Here is a 21,938-nt window from a genome sequence, read left to right as displayed (position 1 = left end):
GCTCTTTTCTCCAGTCCTCTGTTGATACTCTCAGTCTTGTCTTTCAACATGGTGAAAGTGTGTCAGTCACTCAGTCGTGTCCGACTCTTTGGGACCCCAGTAACAATAGCCCGCCAGGCTCCTCTATCCATGACATTCTATAGGCAAGAATACTGGAGTGGGTAACCATTCCCTTCTCCAGGGGATCTTCCCAACCCAGGGATCAAACCCAGGCCTCCTGAGTTGCAGGCAGATTCTTTACTGTCTGAGCCACCAGGGAAGCCCTTCAACATGGAAACATAGTTAATTTAAAGCCTGTGTCTAATAATTCTAATACTTGGAGCCCTTGTGGAGTTGTTTCTATTGTTTATTGTTTTTGTTGGTTTTCACTTAATCTTTATCCAGAGTACACAGGCTATTGTACTTGAAAAACACAAGCAAAAAATTGTTTATAGCAACACTTTGAGGCCTAAGATGTCTTTCTTCAGAAAGGATTTGTTTGCTTCTGCCAGGCTCTTGGCACTCCAGAATTACTTTATTCAATTTCAACGATTGAGATGATTTAAAGCTGATCCCTATGAGAACCCATGCACTTAAAATTCATCCTTACTTCTAAGGTTCAGCCTTTCGGTATCTTAACCCAAGGGAGATTCATCAGGGATTCTCACTCTGGCCATTCCTAGCCTTCTCTTCAAAAAAAGCCATCGGTCTCTTGGTTATGTATTCTGGTACTAAAACATATCCCCCACCTCTACACAGGGGAAAAAGTGGTCCCAAACCCCAATTTATTATCTCTTCTATGCCTTGTAGCAGATTCATTCTATGTTTTCCATTATAGATGGGCTGGGCCAAACTGGAAAAAATTTGGAAACTCTATTTAACCTTCTGAACCCCAGTTTTCTCAAGATGAGGACCAATATATGCTCACTGGATTTGGCAACATGAAGTAATTGACAGTCTTGACATGAGCAGGTTTTGTGGAATGAAAGTCAGATTGAAATAGGTTAGGAGTGAATGAGGTGAGAGGTAGAAATAGTATTTGGGGAGCAATTTATTCTTGAAATCTGGCTATGAGGGAAAGCAGAGAAGTGATGTGGGAGATGAACAGGGATGATGTGAGTCAAAGAAGAACTTTGAGAGTGAGAGATACCAGAGCATGTTTGTATGTTGATGGCTATGCTTGCACTAATATATGAGTACATATATGAGTATATTTACCACCATCATAACAGGTATATTTCATACCCATATGACAGGTAAATTCATAACTTGGCTTTCCATATCTGCATGATGTGTTTTTTTTTTTTTAATTTTACTTTATATTTTTGGCCACATTGTGCAGCTTGTGGGATCTTAGTTCCCTGATCAAGGATCAAATCTGGGCACCAGCAGTGAAAGCTGTTAAGTCCCTTCAGTTGTGTCCAACTCTGTCCGACCCCCATAGATGGCAGCCCACCAGGCTCCCCGATCCCTGGGATTCTCCAGGCAAGAACACTGGAGTGAGTTGCCATTTCCTTCTCCAGTGCATGAAAGTGAAAAGTGAAAGTGAAGTCACTCAGTTGTGTCCGACTCCTGGCAACTCCATGGACTGCAGCCTACCAGGCTCCTCCGTCCTTGGGATTTTCCGGGCAAGAGTACTGGAGTGGGTTGCCATTGAGCACTGTGTCCTAATCAGTGGACTGCCAGGGAATTCTCTACCTCATGTGTTTTAATCAGTATGAGTCAAAGTGCATGGGTCCTGCCACTTGAGGAGTCCCAGCTCTTGCCCAGCCTTTCTTATCACATCCATGCTGCTGCTGCTAAGTCGCTTCAGTCGTGTCCGACTCTGTGTGACCCCATAGACGGCAGCCCACCAGGCTCCCCTGTCCCTGGGATTCTCCAGGCAAGAACACTGGAGTGGGTTGCCATTTCCTTCTCCAATGCATGAAAGTGAAAAGTGAAAGTGAAGTCGCTCAGTCGTGTCCGACTCTTAGCGACCCCATGGACTGCAGCCTACCAGGCTCCTCCATTCATGGGATTTTCCAGGCAAGAGTACTGGAGTGGGGTGCCATTGCCTTCTCCGATCACATCCATAGTTGCTTTCATTTCTTCTTCTAGTCACTCCTATATCATCCAGTTGGCCATAGACTAAGTCCCCAGCCCCTTTAACTAATCTGATGCGTCTAACTAGGGTTCCTTCCATGAGAGTCAGCAGTTTTCAGCCCCATCTAAAAACAGGAAGCCACCAGAGCCCTTCATATTTATTATGTGACATAATAAATTCTTCGTGTTGGGAGCTCTGCAGTGGAAATTTAAACATGTCACTTCTCACTTAATAACACGCCTCGGCTCCCTATTTTCTTCTGGCTGAAGCCTACCTGTCTCTCCAGCTTCACCCCTCTCACTCTTGCTCCCACACAGCAGATTGCTGTGTGGGCTAAGGCTGACCTATCTGGAAAAGGAATGCTTGGTTTGGGGAAGGCAGGGGCTCTGGGTCTCAGAGCTTGTTTGGCCAGCCCTGGGCCACTATCCCAGAGCTACCCTGTTCCCCGGGGAGGCTCTACTTCTCTTGGTGGGGCGCCCCAGGGGTGGCACTTGAGCCAGAACTCCAGTGCCAGGGAGACGAAGGTAGGAACAGACATCCTGGACCAGTGAGCCAGGGCTGGGCTGTGCCAAGCCCTTTGTTTCTAACTTGGGAGAGGTTTCAGGTTTCTTTTTTTTTTCCTGAGAACTGGGGATGTGTCACATGGGCACCACAGAGGCCAGAATCAACAAGAAAAACAATACCCTGGGGAAAAACCTATTCCCTTAAGTCACAGGATTGTGGGGTGTGTGTCAAAGGTTTCATGTCTGTCATATGACTTTATGTCTCTATATATGTATTTCATACTTGAGTATTGATACCATGAAGGGCCCTGTGGGGCTCCTGGGCACAAGGTCTTTCTGTGTCCCCCATTTCTTTGATTATAGGAAACAGCCTCTATTCAGCCTCATGACCTTCCCTGAGTTACAATGGGCAGATTCAAGCAGCTGTTAATTAGGGAAGGGTGGGTTCCCAGGAGGCATTGTGGTGAAAGAATTCGCCTGTCAGTGCACAGGATGCAGGATATGGGTTCTATACCTGGGTCGGGAAGATCCCTGGGAGGAGGAAATGGCAACCCGCTCCAGTATTCTTACCTCAAAAATTCCATGGACAGAGGAGTCTGGTGGGCTACAGTCCATGGGGTCGCAAACAACTGAACAGGACTGAGCAACTGAGCAGGTACACACGCATGTCCAGGAGTGGGATTGCTGGATATGGTAGGTAACTAGGGATGTGAGACCAGAGAAAAACAGTCAAGAGCAGCCTTGGGGCAAGATCCCCATCAAAGGATACACACAACAATATCTTTGAGCTGTTTTGCAGATACTGATGGAGAAGGCAATGGCACCCCACTCCAGTACTCTTGCCTGGAAAATCCCATGAATGGAGGAGCCTGGTAGGCTGCAGTCCATGGGGTCGCTAAGAGTCGGACATGACTGAGCAACTTCACTTTCACTTTTCACTTTCATGCATTGGAGAAGGAAATGGCAACCCACTCCAGTGTTCTTGCCTGGAGAATCCCAGGGACAGGGGAGCCTGGTGGGCTGCCGTCTATGGGGTCACACAGAGTCAGACACGACTGAAGTGACTTAGCAGCAGCAGCAGCAGATACTGAAACCCTTCCTCCAGGTGGGAGAAGTTAATGATTAATGATGGTGTGCTGCCCGCAAGGCTGGAGACCCCAGACCAGTTGGACCTGAAGGTGGATGATGTTGACTCCTGCTTAGCTCACCACCAACCCCCTTAGAAGAATATCCATGAGCTGATCATGCCTTCTTTGAACAATTACTATAAAACTTCTCACCATCTTCCCCAAGTGGGAATACATGGTTTGAGGGCTTTAGCCCGCTGTGTCCCCGTTTGCCTGGCAAAACAATGAATCTACTTTTTTCTACTTCACCCGAAGCTCTGTCTCCAAGATTGGATTGAGCACTGGTGTACAGAGAAGCTGAGCTTTCAGCAACACTATGTGCCCATCCCTGTGTCCATATGTCCCTGTGTGTGTGGTATGCTGGGAGGGAGAAGACGTGAGGGTCTGCGTTGTGTCCTGTGTCCGTGCGTCTGTGATGCCTGTGTATATCTGCCCGTATGTCTGTATTCTGTGTCTGGGGAGTATCTGCCATAAGTTTGCTTGAGCTTCTCAGCCTTCATATGTTCATATGTACTTAGCCCCCAAATTCTAGACTTCGCACCAGCGCTTCTTCACTCTGCTTCAGCCACTCCTTCTTGTGGTCATGTCCCGAGTCTTCTCAGCAGTGGAAAGGGTGCCACCTCAGAAGTCTCGACAACCTAGTATTTCAGGCTCTGATGTGCCCTTCTCTCTCTCCAGTTCTCTCATACCACACTTGTCTTCTACTTCGGCAGGGCCTCCGGCAAAATGTTCATGGCTCCCCATGTCTTCCAGCCTTGACCTCTAGGTGTATTCTTCAATGGCTCCCTCCTCAGCACCTTCCCTGTTCTGGGCCGTGTGCTGTTATGTCTGACTCTTTGCAACCCTATGGATTGTAGCCCGCTGGCTCCTCTGTCCATGGAATTTTCCCAGCAAAAGAATACGGGAGTGGGTAGCCATGTCCTCCTCCAGGGGATCTTCCTGACCCAGGGATCGAACCCACAGGTCCCATGTTTCCTGCAATGCACGCAGGTTTTTTTACCCACTGGGCCATTGGGGAATTCCTCCCACTTCCAACCCACATGCTAATCCTCAACTTTGTAGTGGAGCCTCGCTGAAGAAACAACTGGAAGGAGCCGGGGAGGGGGTGGATGAATCTACATACAATGCGTCGCCTGTAACTGCTGCTGGGGATTTCTCTACCTGATACAAACTGCCTTCCCTCTCCCACTTACAGATAGGCTTTTCCCTACTGCACCCCTTTCCCCCACCCCAAAGGCTTCAGTCGATCTTAGCACAAATGCCTTGCCTCCCAGCACCTCTCTGAACACCCCTCTGCCTGAGGTCAGTGGGTGTGAATCTCTTCCATTTCCTGCCCCCTCCCACCTCCAAACTTGCCTGCAACTGCCCCCATTCTCCCCTCCTTTTCCTGTATCATCGTGTCCTTCCTCACATTCAAGGCTGTGCTGTGCGTGCTAAGTCATTTCATTTGTGTCTGACTCTGTGACCCTATGGACTATAACTCGCCAAGCTCCTCTGACTGTGGGATTCTCCAGGCAAGAATACTGGAATGGGTTGCCATGTCCTCTTCCAGGGGATTGTTCCGACCCAGGGATCGAACCCTTGTCTCTTGTGTCTCCTGTATTAGCAGGTGGGTTCTTTACCCCTAATGCCACCTGGGAAGCCCACATTCAAGGCTAGATCCAGCCAAAAGAATCCAGCTCAGTTCGGTTTTGTCAGTACTCTTTTAATCAAAAGTGACAGAATCCCAACCCAAAGCTGCTGAAGGAGACAAAAAGGGACCCTTTATCAGCTCACACAACTAGGATGCCCAAAGTTGTATCCTATGTAGGAATAGCTAGATCCAGGAGCTCATGTGATATCGCCTGGACAATGTCACAATGCTATGCCTCAGTTTCCTCATCTGTAAAATGGGGTATTAGTGGTCCTGACCACTCACAGTTTTTGTGAGAAATAGAAGCCATCATAAACTCAGTGGGGCTTCTCTGGTGGCCCAGCGGTTAAGAATTTACCTCCCAATGCAGGGGACATGGATTCAATCCCTTGTCAGGGAACTAAGATACCACATGCCGTGGGGCAACAAAGCCCACACGTTGCAACTAAAGAAGCCTGTGCATAGCAATGAAGACCCAGCACCCAGCCAAAATGAAGAATAACTCAGACAGTTCCTTGGTGGCTCTCAACTCTTGTTTCTCTGTGCAGCTGGTTTCATTTTTTCTCTGCAATCTGACTTTCTTTCTTCCTCAGTCGAGTAAAGAAAGTGCCCACCCACAATTCCTCAGCCTATCAGGTCAGTTAGAACTAAAATATTTGATCCCAATTCTTAATACTTGGAAGAGAGAATTCTATCAGTATAGTATGGGTCAGTGTCCACAACTGGGCCATACAGGAAGGGAAACATCTGGTAAAACGTAGCTGTAGGCGGCCCACCCTTGAATGAGGGCAGTTGGAAGGGGAAAGGAAAAGAATTGTGAATTGACCAGACAACACAAAAGGTGTGTGGGGAACAAAGTTAGATTGCAGAGAAACGAATGAAACCAGCTGCACAGAGAAAAAGAGTTGAGAGCTACCAAGGATGTTGTTTGGTCAACTCAAAATTCCCCACACACATCCAGGGAATGAACCTGGATCCTTTCCCTCAAAGTAGATAAAAGCCAAGCCTTCCAGGTGTCTAGATTTGAACCTTATCCTATGCCTTAGAGTCCCTGGAGGTCGATAGAAATTAGTCTGATAAGGAGATCAGAGATGCTTTATTTAGGAAAAGGGCTACAGTGGAAACTCCCTGTGGGAAAGTTCAGGAAGCTGCTGGGGCTTGTGCTGGCCTGGACCTGTGGATTCCATGTGCATAAATTCCAGATCAAAAACGTGTTAAGGGAAGCCTCTGGAAGTTACAAGTGCTGACAAGTCACGGTGTGGGGAGACAGGCGCTCCAGCTCTGGCCTCCCATCTGAGCCTCAGGCTTGTGAGAAGATCACTTTCTTTGTAAACAAAGGCAGTGCTGGCCATACACCTCCACTGTGGCTTTGAGTCCCAGGAGCAGAATTAGCCAGCAGGGACCAGGCAATGATTCCTGGGGTCAAGACAAAGGGGAGGATTACAGAGGACCATCCATTCACCCCCTGATGGCACAGGAGAAGGGTACAAACCCATCTGTGAGAGACATCAGAGGGGAGGAGTGCTTCCCTGCAAAACTAACCAATACTTCAGCTTGAATTTTAGTATGAGTTTTCTTATTGTGTTAAGAAACATAAAGGAGTAGGGCTTTTACAATTCTTAATATATATATCAACAATAACAATAATAATATTATAACAATAAACTCATACAGTGAAAGGCAAAAGAGTCACACAATCTGAGGGAAACCAGAGTATAACAAACTCTTAATCAGTGCTTACTACATGCCAGGCAGTACTTTAAGTGGTTTATACATATTAGCTCATTTAATCCTCATAACTTTTGAGGTAGTACTATTATTATCCTTATTTTACAGCTTTACCTTGCTTACCTCATGGCTTCCTCCACCTGAAAAAACTTTCAGCTGCTTCTAAGTACCTGATCGCTCTACATTTTCAAGGTCATAAAACATTTATTTTTGAGCCAGTTCAGGCCGTAAGATGCTGGCCAGCCTATGGTTTGTTTGCTCTTGGGTCTGGTATGGGAAGCGGATAGAAGTTACATGGTATAAAACATGAGTGCCTATGGTTGCCTTTTAGGTGGCGCTGTTGGTGAGGCTGTTTTCTTAACAAGTGTCTCCAAGACAGGCTTGTGTAGCTGAGGTCCGGGCCAAGCCTCGTGTCCTCAAGCTGGAGCTATTGTTTGTGCCCCATCAGTCCCACGTCATTGCTCAGGCATCTTTCCTTTCTTTTTCCCTTCAGTTCTATATGTCTGGTCTTGGCTAGTCCACTGAGGACAGCATCCCCAGTCATTGGTCAAAGAAAGAAGGGAAGGGACCAGAGCCAGCACAGGTTGAATTTTCACAAGCTTGGGACTCCCTCACTGTGAGGTCTGGGTGGGGCTCTTCAGTCCCTTTTTTCTACTTTCTTATCTGTGTGATGGGACTCTTCAGTGCCTCCTACCAGCCTCATCCAGCCAGGGTTGGCTGTCCACCCAAGGGTCATTCCACTAGCACCACCTACTCTTCCTCGCTGGATGATACGCGATTGTGTTTGGATGCTCAGGAAAGTGGTCCCTTCATGGCTCCAGGGGGCACATGTACATGCTTAGGCCATGCTCGGTAATTCCAACCCTTGCCAATGATGGCTTTCAACTTGACAATGGACATATGATGATGCCTTGGCCAAGAGACCAGCTGAAGAGGGCGTTTCTGGGAAAGGCTTTTGTCCCTGGTTAAAAAAAAAAAGTATCCATGTGGGGAGTGCCCTGGTGGCTCAGTGGTTAGGACTTGGTGCTTTTACTGCCATGGCCTGGGTTCAATACCTGGTCGGTGAACTAAACTCCTATAAGCCATGTAGCATGGCCAAAAAAGAAAAAGAAAACAAGCTATCCATGTGAAGATACTCTCCTTTTGACTCTAGAGTGAGAGCCCCATTGCAGTCTCTGAAGAGAATGGGCTTGCTCTTTGGGATTTACAGGAAAGCGTGTTTTATTCCAAGTTGGAACAGGTGGCCTTTATTCAGATAGGTATACAGAAAAGGTCCTTCATCACGGATGATGCAGGAATTCCTGTAGGAGTTGGGAATTTAAAAAGAGGCGGTTAGAAGATCTTTAAACCATGTCCTGCCACGAACAGGTAGAATTGTGTAATAAATTTTCTCTAGTCTTTGCCATGTTATCTTGATGAAATTGGTGTAGTTTAACAGGAAGGGCCAAACTGTTTCCCCATTTTAGCACTCAAATATTGACCCTACCTTCTACTTTCACTGGACCAAGGATCTCTTTCCCATAAACCTGTCTCTCCTGCTTGATAGCAAACAATGGCAGCTTTTCTGTGGTTGGCCTGCCCTCTGCTGGATTGAGAAGATGGGTTGCAGAGACCGTGGACTTCTGGGATGGGCCCCTCTCCAGAAAGGACGTGATCAGGAGACTGGATTTCCTTTGGGGTCACTCTAGGCTATTGGTTCACCAGAAGTTAGGTCTGGGAGGCTGTGACCCAACTCTGAGTGGGACTTGGAATCTTCCTAATGAACACAACTGCCTGGTTTAGAGGTTAGAAAATGTGTGTGTTGTGTGCCTGTTTGAGTTTCTTTATTCATGTACAGATGAAGAGATGTAAGAGACCTCATTTGACTAGTGTTAAAAACAAAACTTCCTAGACAAATTGATGGCTAGTAATTGTCAAAGCTTATCAACTAGCTAATAAGGGATTAGCAAGATAATAAAGCTTATGCTTTGGGTATAGAAAGGCTGTGGAAATTGATGGATTATGTAGCTTGGATACAGAAGACTTACATAAGCAGCTAGTTTAGAGGCGAAACTCCCTAACTACCTAAAGCTTGCAGTTTGGTTACAAATAGTAACAAATGTCATAGTTAAGTCCCTTGTTACAAAGGAAATGTGGAGGAGGAGGATTTGTGTAGCCAGGGATATTGGCTGTCAATCAGAGATTAAAAATCCAATATATCAAAGAAGCAAAGAATGAGGATACATCTGCGGCTGCTACCTGTAATCGTAAAGTTTGATTTCTCAAGAATGGTGTCTGAGGATCTGATTGCCATGGGTGCATAAACCACAGACTCCATAACAAATAATAAGATCTGACTTGAAACACGATACTTTGCACCAGGAATTTTTCTCAAGCAGCAGAAACAGTGCAGCTAGAATATAATTTGTGTGTGCATGCTCAGTCACTCAGTCGTGTCCGACTCTGTGTGACCCTATGGATTGTAGCCTGTCAGGTTTCTCTGTTCGTAGTTTACAACCTCCCAAACACCAAACACCTTCCCACACACCTTTTTTTCTTTAGTTTAGAGGAATTTGTTTTTTTTTCCTGAAATTAGAATGATCAGAGATTGAATTTTTCCACACGTTAATTTTTCAGATAAGTGACATCTGTGTCTTTAAGTACTGTAACTTTTCTTCTTGAAAACTAAAAAAAAAAAGATCTAATTTTTACATGCTTATGAAAAAAGGAATTTCAATGATGTAGAATAATGAAAAGAATATACTATTTATCCAAATACAGAAAGAACCTCTATATATACATATATTAGCAGACTGGGTAGATAAATCTTGAGTCTAGATATGTTTTGGAGTTTGGAATTTTTATATTTTGGTAAGATAATATGGTATATATACTGTATATCTTATATCTCCCAGCAGGATCTAAGTGATACATAATTTAGTATATTAACACTTCTGCATAAGAATGTTCACACTAAAAGATTTTTAAAAGACTGCAAATAGCCTCACTTAAATTCAGGACAGAGTTTGCTGCTAGATAACTTATAAAGTATATAAAACATATTCAATTTTCACAGTTTTTATAATTTCAGAATTACAGATAAGGAATTGTGGACCTGTATTTTCATAAAATGGGATGATACAACATATGCTATTTTTTAGAGAAAAAGTAATCAATTTAATTGTACCTATAATTGACTGAACAAATAGAAACTGAAGTGAAACCAAAGGAATTGCCGTACTTCACATAAATGTTTCTTTATTACAAAAGATATTATTTTCTAAAATATCTTTCCAAGGTTAAAAGATGAGAGAAAGGAAAATAATAAGAGATTGGAGTCATTCTCTTGGTTGGAATAATTTCTGGCAGGGATCTTCTCAACATGTTTGAGTACTATTAGGCTCAAGGCCATCCAAATATTCTGTAACTTTTTCTTTAGTATCCTGAAATTCAAATAACACAATCTACTCATATAGATATTGAAAATATTAATATATAGCCCAATATGTAGGAATATAAAAATAAATTAATTTGTTATAAAATCTAGTGATATGGATTTCAATATTTAAATCCTTGGGCATTACTATTAAAGACATAATGAAGCAGTGAGATGCTTGCTGTATGTATAATTAACAAGTTTAGATTTAATATAAATTATAAGAAGAGAAGCCATTCCATTCAAAATGATAGCAGAGGTGTGATGGACACTAGAATAAAACTTGGTATTAAGTAATTATATTGCTGTACACCTGAAACTAACAAAACTTAAGTAATTATAGAGAAGACTTGCTTGTATAAGCAAAATAGAGAAGTAAACTTAATGCAAGTAAGAATAACCTGTTAAGTACTAGGTAGAGAAAATGAAGACATATGCTAATTGTTGAAAATGAGTAGTGTCTTCTTTTCAAGGAAGCTGTTATAATAATTTTCTATGTTGCATCACGAGATGGGATAGTGAAAAAATGTCAGAAATCATACCCCTATCTAGATATCTGACTACATGTTGGAGCATATATTTAGACTCTTAAGACCTTTGAGATCTTGGAGACCATGTCTTTCACAAGTTGATGGGAAACTGAGAAGATTTGAAAGAAGTATTTAAGAGTCTACAGAGAAGTTGTATGGCAGACCTTTGGGGAAAATATCAGATAAGACTGAAAACCCGTAGAAAATCTCCAAATAAATCATTTCAATACATAATTTTCACAACATAGATTTCTTATTGTGCTGCAAATTAAAAAAAAATTGTACAGGATGGCAATAAAATATTTTTTTAAAGTAATTTATATGAAATTCATTGCTATATCTACATTTCATTTGACTCTACTAATTTAATGATGTATGGTTTCAAGTCTATTAAAAGAAGTCTCAAATCTCCCTTTACACATTTGCATCTGGTTTCATTCTTTTTCCACTAATTGTATCACTGCTGTGAAACCATTTTCAACTAAATGCTTAGTTGGAAAAAAAGGCTACAAATAATTTAGGTCTTTCCAAGAAGTGAGTATGCAAATCCTGAGTCTCAAACTTTTCCTAATTAAATTAATTAAACTGTGTTTTGGCTTCAAAATCTTTCATTTATTTAAACTCAATAAACTTTTCCTGAAAATATTGCCTGGTTTGCAATGTATTAATCAGCCCTATCTTTTATTAATTTATTTAGTTTTAATTGGAGTATAATTACTTTACAACATTGTGTTGGTTTCTGTCATACATGAACAGGAATCAGCCATAGGTACACATATGAATTTCATAGCTATACATAGGAATTCCAGTTGAGCTATTTAAAATCCTAAAAGATGATGCTGTGAAAGTGCTGCACTCAATATGCCAGCAAATTTGGAAAACTCAGCAGTGGCCATAGGACTGGAAAAAGTCAGTTTTCATTCCAGTCCCAAAGAATGGCAATGCTAAAGAATGTTCAAACTACTGCACAATAGCACTCATCTCACACACTAGCAAAGTAAGGCTCAAAATCCTCCAAGCTAGGCTTCAACAGTACATCAATCAAGAACTTCCAGATGTTCAAGCTGGATTTAGAAAAGGCAGAGGAACCAGAGATCAAATTGCCAACATCCGCTGGATCATTGAAAAAGCAAGAGAGTTCCAGAAAAACATCTATTTCTGCTTTATTGACTATAAAGCCTTTGACTGTGTGGATCACAACAAACTGAAAAATTCTGAAAGAGATGGGAATACCAGACCACCTGACCTGCCTCTTGAGAAATCTGTATGCAGGTCAGGAAGCAACAGTTAAGAACTGGACATGGAACAACAAGACTGGTTCCAAATAGGAAAAGGAGTACGTCAAGGCTGTATACTGTCACCCTGATATTTTAACTTCTATGCAGAGTACATCATGAGAAACGCTGGGCTGGATGAAGCACAAGCTGGAATCAAGATTGCTGGGAGAAATATCAATCACCTCAGATATGTAGATGACACCACCCTCATGGCAGAAAGCGAAGAAGAATTAAAGAGCCTCTTGATGAAAGTGAAAGAGAAGAGTGAAAAAGTTGGCTTAAAGCTCAACATTCAGAAAACTAAGATCATGGCATCTGGGCCCATCACCTCATGGCAAATAGATGGGGAAACAATGGAAACAGTGACAGACTTTATTTTCTTGGGCTCCAAAATCACTGCAGATGTTGACCGCAGCCATGAAATTAAAAGACACTTGCTCCTTGGAAGAAAAGCTATCACAAATCTAGACAGCATATTAAAAAGCAGAGACATTACTTTGCTGACAAAGGTCCGTCTAGTCAAGGCTATGGTTTTTCCAGTAGTCATGTACAGATGTGAGAGTTGTACCATAAAGAAAGCTGAGCGCCAAAGAATTGATACTTTTTTTTTAATAGTTTAATGTATTTTAATAGCAAACACGGGAACAGCACAGAAGACAGCATTAAAAACATGTACTTGCGTGTAGGACAACTCAGAAAAGTATAGTGAATGGATGGAATCTACTGTATGATAAAAATGCTACAAACACCATTTAGTTGCAGTCAATAAGAAATTTTCTTGTTTTAAAAAAATCCAAATGCTGGCATTGTCCAGAAAAATTTAGCAGGTTTATTTATAATTGTTGTAAAGTTGAACTGCCGAAACTTGTTCACTGAAACATTTTGACTTTCATTAACGCTTTACATTCCCGCATTTATGTTAAAAATCCACACACAAATGAAAATGGAAAAACTGCCAATACTTGATTTCTGTCCCCTATTTTCCACTTGCAATCATATACTTAGGTACCTTTTGACCCCGTGGAAAAAAAATAACGTTCAGAACTACCAACAACAGGAAGAAGAGAATTTTTTTTTTAAAGAATGAAATGTTTCCCGTCATAGTGGATTCTTAAGCACGTTCTCCACGTATGTGGCGTGCTAGCTGGATGTCTTTTGGCATAATTGTTACACGTTTGTCATGGATAGCACACAGGTTGGTGTCTTCAAAAAGGCCAACCAGATAGGCCTCACTTGCCTCCTGCAAAGCACCAATAGCTGCACTCTGGTAGCGCAGATCTGTTTTGAAGTCCTGAGCAATTTCCCGCACCAGACGCTGGAAGGGAAGTTTGCTAATCAGAAGTTCAGTGGACTTCTGATAACGTCTAATTTCACGGAGTGTCCCAGTACAAAGCCTGTAACGATGTGGTTCATTCACCTCTCCAGTAGAGGGCGCACTCTTGAGAGCGGCTTTTGTAGCAAGTTGCTTCCTCGGTGCTTTACCACCGGTCGATTTGCCGGCAGTCTGCTTTGTACGAGCCATGGTATAGAGACCTCCTTACTTACCCACCTTCTCCTTCGGCTGGAGCTCCGCGAGCTAGAAGCGGCGCTGGCGTTGGAGAGCGACGGCGGCGCGGTGGTGGCTGCGAACACAATTCAGGATTGATGCTTTTGAACTGTGGTGTTGGAGAAGACTGTTGTTGGAGAAGACTCTTGAGAGTCCCTTGGACTGCAAGGAGATCAAACCAGTCAATCCTAGAGGAAATCGGTCCTTAATATTCATTGGAAGGACTGATGCTGAGGCTGAAGCTCCAATACTTTGGCCACCTGTTGTGAAGAACTGACTTGCTGGAGAAGACCTTGAGGCTGGTCTTGAGATTGAAGGCAGAGAAGAAGGGGACGACAGAGGATGAGATGGTTGGATGGCATCACCGACTCGATGGACATGAGTTTGAGCAAGCTCTGGGAGTTGGTGATGGACAAGGAAGCCTGGCATGCAGCAGTCCATGGGGTTGCAGAGTCAGATACGACTGAGCAACTGAACTGAACTGATACATACGTCCCCTCCCTCTTGAATCTCCCTCCGACTTCCCACCCCATCCCACCCATCTAGGTTGTTACAGAGCATTGGGTTGAGCTCCCTGAGTCATACAGCAAATTCCCACTAGCTAGCTATTTTGTTTATGGTAATATATATGATTCTCCTGTACTCCAATTCATCCCACTCTCTCCTTCCCCCTACTCTGTCCACAAGTCTGTTTTCTATGTCTGTCAGCCCTATCTTTAAATCTAAACTAACTAAAAATTTAAAAGGCAACATTTAAAAACCAGTCCTTTAAGAACAACTCTTTCTTTAAAGAGAATGAAGAATTCTCTGGACCGGGCACTTAGGTTCAGACTTCTGAAAGGCCCTCGAAGCTCCCGCCCTACACAGCCCTGCGTGCAAGCCCCGCCCCGCACTGCCCCGCCCCATTCGTAGTCCTCGTTCCTCTTCCGTACACACCGCCTCCGGAGCGGGCGTCGACGTCGAGCGGAAGTGACGTACGTGAGTCGCCGGAGGTGGCGTTGGTGCGTTGCGCGGCTGGGCCTGAGAGTGGAGTGGGGCCTGCGCCCGGAAAGGCAGCGCTATGTCGATCGAAATCGAGTCCTCCGAGTGAGTCTCGTGGTGTCGGATGTTCGCGAAGTGGCCGGGCCGGGAGTCGATGAGTTGAGGGGTAGAAGCTGCTCGAGGGAGGCGTCCGAGAGGTTGGGAGTGGAGGGGTATTTACTTCCCCACAAAGCTTCTGGGATCTGACTGCTTCAGGGGCGGGCTCACAAGAAAGTAGCGAACGGAAAGCCCGAAGCCTGGTGGAAGGCGGCGCGGGGCTAGGGGTAGGACGTGCCTGCAAAACCTGAGTTCTAGCCCTCGCTGACTCCTGATGCGCCCTGAGACTGAGCAGATTAGCCATCCAGTCAGGACTCCGGTCTATCTGCACAAGGGGGCTGCACTCTTAGCCTCCCCTCTCTTCCTGCCCCCATTGAGCACGGCGGTTTGTTTCCTCCCCTGTGCTTACACGGCCCTCTGTTTTTTTTCTGCCTAGCTCTTAATCTGGTATTGTCACCGTTTGCCTATGTCGGCGCCTAGGGGCTGCTTTTCATCACAGTCTGAGTTCCTAGTACATCGTAGAGGCTCAATAATTGTCTTTGGAATGAAAGAACTACTTGTTTTATCAGGTTCCGTGTGGCGCTGAATTTTGGTTGGCTTTGTGTAGCACAAGGGAGAGAAAGAATGTGGATATTGGGCCAGGAGAATGATAGATTTGGGGGAGAGGGGTACTAATGAGTGACTGAAGAAAGTCTTCAGTGAACTTCTCCAGGACTCCATCCTCTACTTGCTCTTGCCAATGCTTAATAATTAAATCGGCAGATTTTACATTTGCGTCATGAGTGTAAGGGAGAGGACTTGTCCTCAAGATCTGCCATAGGAGGAAGGAAGGTTTATTCATTCAGGAAATTTTCAAGTCTGCTGTGTACCTGCTCTAGACCCTGGGAATATGGTAGTGAATGAAGCAGACCAAAGTCCTTGCCCTTACAGAAAGGAGGGAAAACAGCAGTAAGTAAAATAGGCTTACAGATGGTGGTAAGTGTTGTGGAGAAAAGTAAAACAAAGAAGGATGATGGAGAGTGCTGGCAATGATGACAGCTAGGAGTTGGCAGGAGTTGGAAAGCATTCCATACTTCAGACCCTGAATCAAAAATGAGAACAGATCATTCTCCCAGCCCTGAGCTGCTGCATGTTTTTTATTATCAGTAATTGCTGTGTTTATTAAGTATTTTCTCTGTTAGTCACGCTGTAAGCAGTGTCATCTTCTCTTTGATCAGCCCTACAGACTGATCTGTATACCCTACAGAGTAAGTATTTTTCTTAACAGATGAGGAAATAGGCAAAGAGACGTTAACTGACTTGTCCAAAGTCACAGTAACTGCAAGAGCTCTGATTCAAATCCCAATCTCTGATTCAAGTCTCCAAAACTTTTAACTCTTCTGTATTACACAAAGAAGAAAGTGAATTTGATTTTGGCTCTAGAAAATATGAGTTCTTTGCAAGCATGGTGTTTCATTTGGGGAGTATAAATGGAAGTGTGCTGTGGGGAACTGTGGTGCTGGAACAGCAGGGATCCAAGCTGGGGTCTCTTAACGGGCCCATGAAAGAAAAGACCACTGTGAGTAGCAGTATTCAGTTTCCTTCTGCAAGAACTGTTTTTAAGAAGAGGGGGTTTGCTGTCCTATCCGGGCTATTGGAAGGACTGATGCTGCAGCTCCAATACTTTGGCCACCTATGGAAAGAGCCGACTCATTAGCAAAGACTCTGGTGCTGAGAAGGATTGAAGGCAGGAGGTGGAAGGGATGAGAGAGGGCAAGGTGGTTGGATGGCATCATTGACTCAATGGGCATGAGTTTGAGCAAGCTCCAGGAGAAGGTGAAAGACAGGGAAGCCTGGTGTGCTGCAGTCCACGGGTTCGCAGAGTCAGACACGACCGAGTGACTGAACAACAACAAAATATGCTCACATGCCACACTGCCGGTTTGAATCTTCCTTTTTCCACTTAGCTCTGTTTCCTGGCCAGATCCTCATCTGTAAAATGGACATAAGGGTAAATGTCATCCTCATAGGGTTGTTTTGAGGAGTAACTGAGTCCGAAATGCTTAGAACAGTACCTGATATATTGTGAACACTGGTCAAGTAAACATTGGTCATTGTTTTTTGATTATTATTTCTCTCCCGGGAAAGAGAATAGACTAAATTCCAATTTGAAATCTCTTCCAGTCTGGACAGTGTGACCCCTGATACTCATGCTGTCTAGTAGAAGTATGCACGAGCCATATGTGTACTTCAAAGGCAAGAGAAGAAGAGTGTAGTACAGCAGTGTACATGAACTTTTACTGTCTATATGAAAAATTATTCACCAGACTCCTTAATACTAAGCCAGAGATCAAGAAGTTTTAATTGTATATATATTTAACTTGTAAGTTTTCTGTCATATGCTGAAAATTGTTGCTTGTTCTCTCAGTATTTGGAGATTGTCTGGGTCCTCTTTCCCTTGGGAAAGTGTATTCACATGTTTTTATTTCACTTGTCCTGAAATTTTGGTAATAATGGCAGTGGGTAGGTGTTATTTTTGTGAGGACACATAACTTTGTTTTGAATTTGCATCTAATATAGCTCTACTTATTTATGTTCAACAAATCCCTGTTAAAAAGGTCTCAATTCATATTTTTTTGCTGTCATTTAAAAATGGACCAAACCGTCCAGTCATTTAGAGTATTCTGTGTCAGTGACTAGACTAGGTTTAAAACGTTTTCCTAAAGTGTGCAACAGTGAAATCATATGAATTAACAAGAAACTTGGCATAATAGAAAGATCTCTGACCTTGTAAGTATGAGAGTCTTCTTGGTACTATCTTGTTTTCTAACTGACTGTGAGACACAGGACAAGTTATTTCCCCTCATTGAACCCCAGTTCTACTTACAAGTTCGAAGTAGGAACTGGATGATCCCCAGGGTCTTATGTAACTCAGGTTCTATGGTGGGGGGGGTGGTTGGGGAGGGAAGGTTTTACTCACGTGATAAATGGAAAGCAGGTAGTGAAAGGAGGATGGCTGCAGAGAAAAATAAACTGGGCCTAGTTTTGTGGCATCTTTGGTGAGTGAGGATCCCTGACTGAATGACGTGCTTGCTTCTTTCAGTGTGATCCGGCTCATTATGCAGTACCTCAAGGAGAACAGTCTACATCGGGCGCTAGCCACCTTGCAGGAAGAGACGACTGTGTCTCTGAATACAGTGGACAGCATTGAGAGTTTTGTGGCTGACATTAATAGTGGCCATTGGGATACTGTTTTACAGGCTATACAGTCTCTGAAATTGCCAGACAAAACCCTCATTGACCTCTATGAACAGGTAAGAGTGGGGATGATGATGATTCCTGAACCTGGGTTTACTGTGGGCCTCCCTGACCAGAGAGCATCCATAAGCATTTCTGCAAGTGTTTTGGGCTGTCACAGCCCTTAAAATTTACTTTCAAAGCTTGAGTGTTACTCTATATTTTTTTTAATGTTTATTTTATTTATTATTTATTTATTTGGCTGCACCGGGTCTTAGCTGTGGCATGTGGGATCTAGTTCCCTGACCAGGGATCGAACCAGGGCCCCCTGCATTGGGAGCATGGAATCTCAGCCACTGGACCAACAGGGAAGTTCCCACTACTCTGTATTTTTATCTCTCTTCTTGGAAAAGCCAGGGTTTCCTCAAATTGATATTATTTCTCAAGTAACCATTAAATGATCTATTCTAACATCAACCATTCGTACAGCAAATAGTGTACTGAAGTTTAGTTCTGACACTAATCACCACTAACCAACCACTAACTTGTTGGTGTAGACCCCACAGTTAAGGACCCAGTCCTCTATAGGACTGTCTTTATTTCACACACCAGCAATACGCTGATGTCTTGGGCCACCCACACTTCTGACCAACCGGCCACAAATTTAAGGGTCCTCATGACCCACTCAGAATTGATATTTCAGTAGAATGACGCAGAACTCAGAAAAGTGACATAGTGATGATGGCAGTTTTATTAATCAAGGGAAGAGATCAGTACCAGCCAAATAGACATATAGGGTAAGGTTTGGGAGGGTACTGAACCAGAATTTCTAGTGCCTTCTCCCCATGGAGTTAGGGCTAGTTTGTCACCTGGCATTGAAGTATTCATCAACCAGGAAGCTCCATAATTTTTCATTCAACCTCCAGTTCTTTGACTTTCTTTGGGGTTGCGCTGGTTCAAAGCATCAACAACCCTCAAATCATGTGGTTGGTCCTAGTGGTAACCAGCTCCTATCCTGAGCCATCTTCGTAGCGCTTAACTAGGTGTGATGCAGAGGGCTCATGAATAGCGAGGGTATTTATCAGTGGGGGGATTCCAAGGTTTTTAGAAGCTCTATGCCAGGAAACCAGCACATAGATCATAAAATTGCTTATCTGTACAACAGAACCGAGTAGACTTTTTCAAAATAATGTTGTGTGGTTTGAAGTAAAAATAGGGAAATGGGTTTGTTTCTTTACAATCCATGTGGGTTTAGTAATTCCCTAAAGAAAATTTTGGTAACCGAAGGACAGTTTCTCTGGAGCCCATGGATATATTTCCATCTTTAGTTTTCTTTAGCATCTTACATTTGGAATAAGAGACCTGAGAGGAGGGGAGATTGGTAGATGGAAGGATGGAAGTTATTGTATAACTACTTTAGGTGTCTGCATGAAATTGCCTATAGAAAGGGAAAGGGGCATTTCCTGGTTTGTGATTTGGAAATCACTTTGGCACACCATTTCTGTGTCAGAAATTGTACTGAAAAAGAAAACGAGCTAAGAGAATGCATTGAAACTGCCACTTTCTTTCAATTTTACAGGTTGTTTTGGAATTGATAGAGCTCCGAGAATTGGGTGCCGCCAGATCTCTTCTGAGACAGACTGACCCCATGATCATGTTAAAACAAACACAGCCAGAGCGGTATATTCATCTGGAAAACCTCTTGGCCAGGTCTTATTTTGATCCTCGAGAGGTAAGACTGATAATGAAAAGAAACTGCTGTTAACTTTGAAAACGTGCAATAATGTGATCTTTTTTTAAACTCTGTTATTGGATACTTTTTGTAATTTTGATTTAATTTTTACAATGATACTTTTTTGTTTATTTACATTGGTTGAAATTTGCATATGTTAAAGAGGGTAGTCTTATTCAATTTTCTGAGTACTTGAGGGCCTTCTCTTCTGCACACACCCTATCATATAGGATTATGTGTTCATTAGTAAAGAAGCAGAACATTTATTCTGGTGTTATTTCCATTATTAGCCTAAGTACCTGCCCAGAAGCACTGCTCTACTGTTGGTGTGTTCACTGTGCATTTGTGTCCTTAGCTCTTAACAACTGCAGTTTCTTTTCAGTTCTTTTATTTCTTAAAAGCTTATGTTTCTGCTTCTCAGCTGCTTATGCTCCTGGTAGAGCACTATGATTGATACTCTTTTGTTCTTCAAAACCCTTAGATACAGTTTCATCCTTTCTCAGCCAGCCTTTTACCAGAAGCTTGTCTAACTACGAGGAAGAAGAATTTAATAGGCCCTGAATAACGGAAAGTTAGAGTAAACTCAAGGAAACCATGAGGATAAAGGAAGGAGTTTAGATTGCCAGGACAGAATTTAAGTTAGAGTTGTTAAAGAACTTCTGGGCTGGGAGTCATTTGACTGAAAGAAATTACTAAAGAATATAAAAGAATCCTTGACTTTGCAGATTTTTAAAAAACTGAAAAAACAACTCTGGCTTTTACATAGTTTATTATTATTGACATATATTTATTATTATGAGACTCTTTGACATACATTTATTATTTATTATTATGAGGCTCTTTTCAGAAATAACAGTGTGGATTGGCTGACCTCAGTTCTGTCTCAGCTCATACTTTTGAAATGCAATTGGGTAGAATTGAGACATCATTTTAAAAAACTAATTGATTTGATTAATCTTCTGTTTAACTGGGTAGTTTCTTAATCTTTTGCTTTTTGAATATTTCTGCTTCATTACTGTTGTTATTTTTAAAAAATAAGCACATTTATATCTTTTTCCATTTCTTGGAAATGATGCTATGCTGCTCTCCTTTTTTAGGCCTACCCCGATGGCAGTAGCAAAGAGAAGAGAAGAGCAGCCATTGCCCAGGCCTTAGCTGGGGAAGTCAGCGTGGTGCCTCCATCTCGTCTCATGGCATTGCTGGGTCAGGTAATTAAAAGTCTTTGGAACTGAAATTCCTGTGAACTCCTGGTAATGTTTCTTGTGTATAAACTCTATGTATGAGCTAAAGAAATTAACCTAAGAACTGGGAACTACCTATAGAACTGCTTGTATAGACAGCTGTGCCATGCCACATTCATCTTTCCTGGGAGTGGTAAAATGCAGAGTAGTGGTTAAGGGCATACACTCTGGAGACAGATTTAGAGTAACAATAAAATTTATTGTCTTATCTTGACATTGTTGATCATCGTGTCAGAACACTGGAACAAATATTTGCCATAGTTAGAATCTGAGCTCTCTCACTTACCGACTATGCGGTATTGGACACATTGCCTAACTTTTGATCCCATTTACTCATCATGGTGTTGTACTAAGGATTAAATGAGATAAAATGTACTTAAAGCAATTGTATATTGACTGGCACCTTGTTAAATACACAGTAAATGGTAGCTGCCAGTGGTGTTTCTTTTTAAATTTTTTTTTTAAGCCACAGTAGTAGTATTAGCTGGAGAAGGCAATGGCACCCCACTCCAGTACTCTTGCCTGGAAAATCCCATGGATGGAGGAGCCTGGTAGGCTGCAGTCCATGGGGTCGCTAAGAGTCAGACACGACTGAACGACTTCACTTTCACTTTTCACTTTCATGAATTGGAGAAGGAAATGGCAACCCACTCCAGTGTTCTTGCCTGGAGAATCCCAGGGACGGGGGAGCCTGATGGGCTGCCGTCTCTGGGGTCGCACAGAGTCAGACACGACTGAGGAGACTTAGCAGCAGCAGTAGTATTAGCATTGTCATTATTATTTATAAAGATACCTAGAGTGATGGATGTTACATAAGTAGCAGAGTTACAGGTCATTAATAGAGATGTAAA

At 42.9% G+C, this 21,938-nt stretch overlaps 1 protein-coding gene and 2 long non-coding RNA genes across 3 annotated transcripts in view; 2 read left to right on the top strand and 1 right to left on the bottom strand.

Moving 5' to 3' along the window:
- The first annotated feature begins 734 nt into the window (after positions 1 to 734).
- Positions 735 to 13,423, top strand: LOC120866172. Its single transcript, XR_005721606.1, has 3 exons — positions 735 to 746; positions 9,198 to 9,202; positions 13,342 to 13,423. It is a non-coding gene; the product is annotated as an uncharacterized LOC120866172 (long non-coding RNA).
- LOC120866167 lies at positions 5,134 to 13,344 on the bottom strand. The gene is made up of 3 exons (XR_005721605.1): positions 13,207 to 13,344; positions 13,155 to 13,161; positions 5,134 to 5,149 (listed from the first exon to the last, which is right to left on the bottom strand). It is a non-coding gene; the product is annotated as an uncharacterized LOC120866167 (long non-coding RNA).
- Positions 13,424 to 14,765: 1,342 nt separating the features above from the next.
- LOC120866152 (WD40 repeat-containing protein SMU1) overlaps positions 14,766 to 21,938 on the top strand; it is a 31,410-nt gene continuing 24,237 nt past the window's right edge. Inside the window, exons 1-4 of the mRNA XM_040243701.1 lie at positions 14,766 to 14,907; positions 17,981 to 18,191; positions 19,694 to 19,846; positions 20,944 to 21,054. Of these exons, the coding sequence (XP_040099635.1) occupies positions 14,882 to 14,907; positions 17,981 to 18,191; positions 19,694 to 19,846; positions 20,944 to 21,054 (501 nt within the window). The 5' untranslated portion in view covers positions 14,766 to 14,881. The remainder of the gene's footprint in view (positions 14,908 to 17,980; positions 18,192 to 19,693; positions 19,847 to 20,943; positions 21,055 to 21,938) is intronic.

The sequence above is a fragment of the Oryx dammah genome, unplaced genomic scaffold (genome assembly GCF_014754425.2).
Source record: "Oryx dammah isolate SB20612 unplaced genomic scaffold, SCBI_Odam_1.1 HiC_scaffold_1, whole genome shotgun sequence".
Lineage (NCBI taxonomy): Eukaryota > Metazoa > Chordata > Mammalia > Artiodactyla > Bovidae > Oryx > Oryx dammah.
Note: the sequence above shows the minus strand (reverse complement) of the source record. Positions and strands in the feature narration are given on the sequence as shown.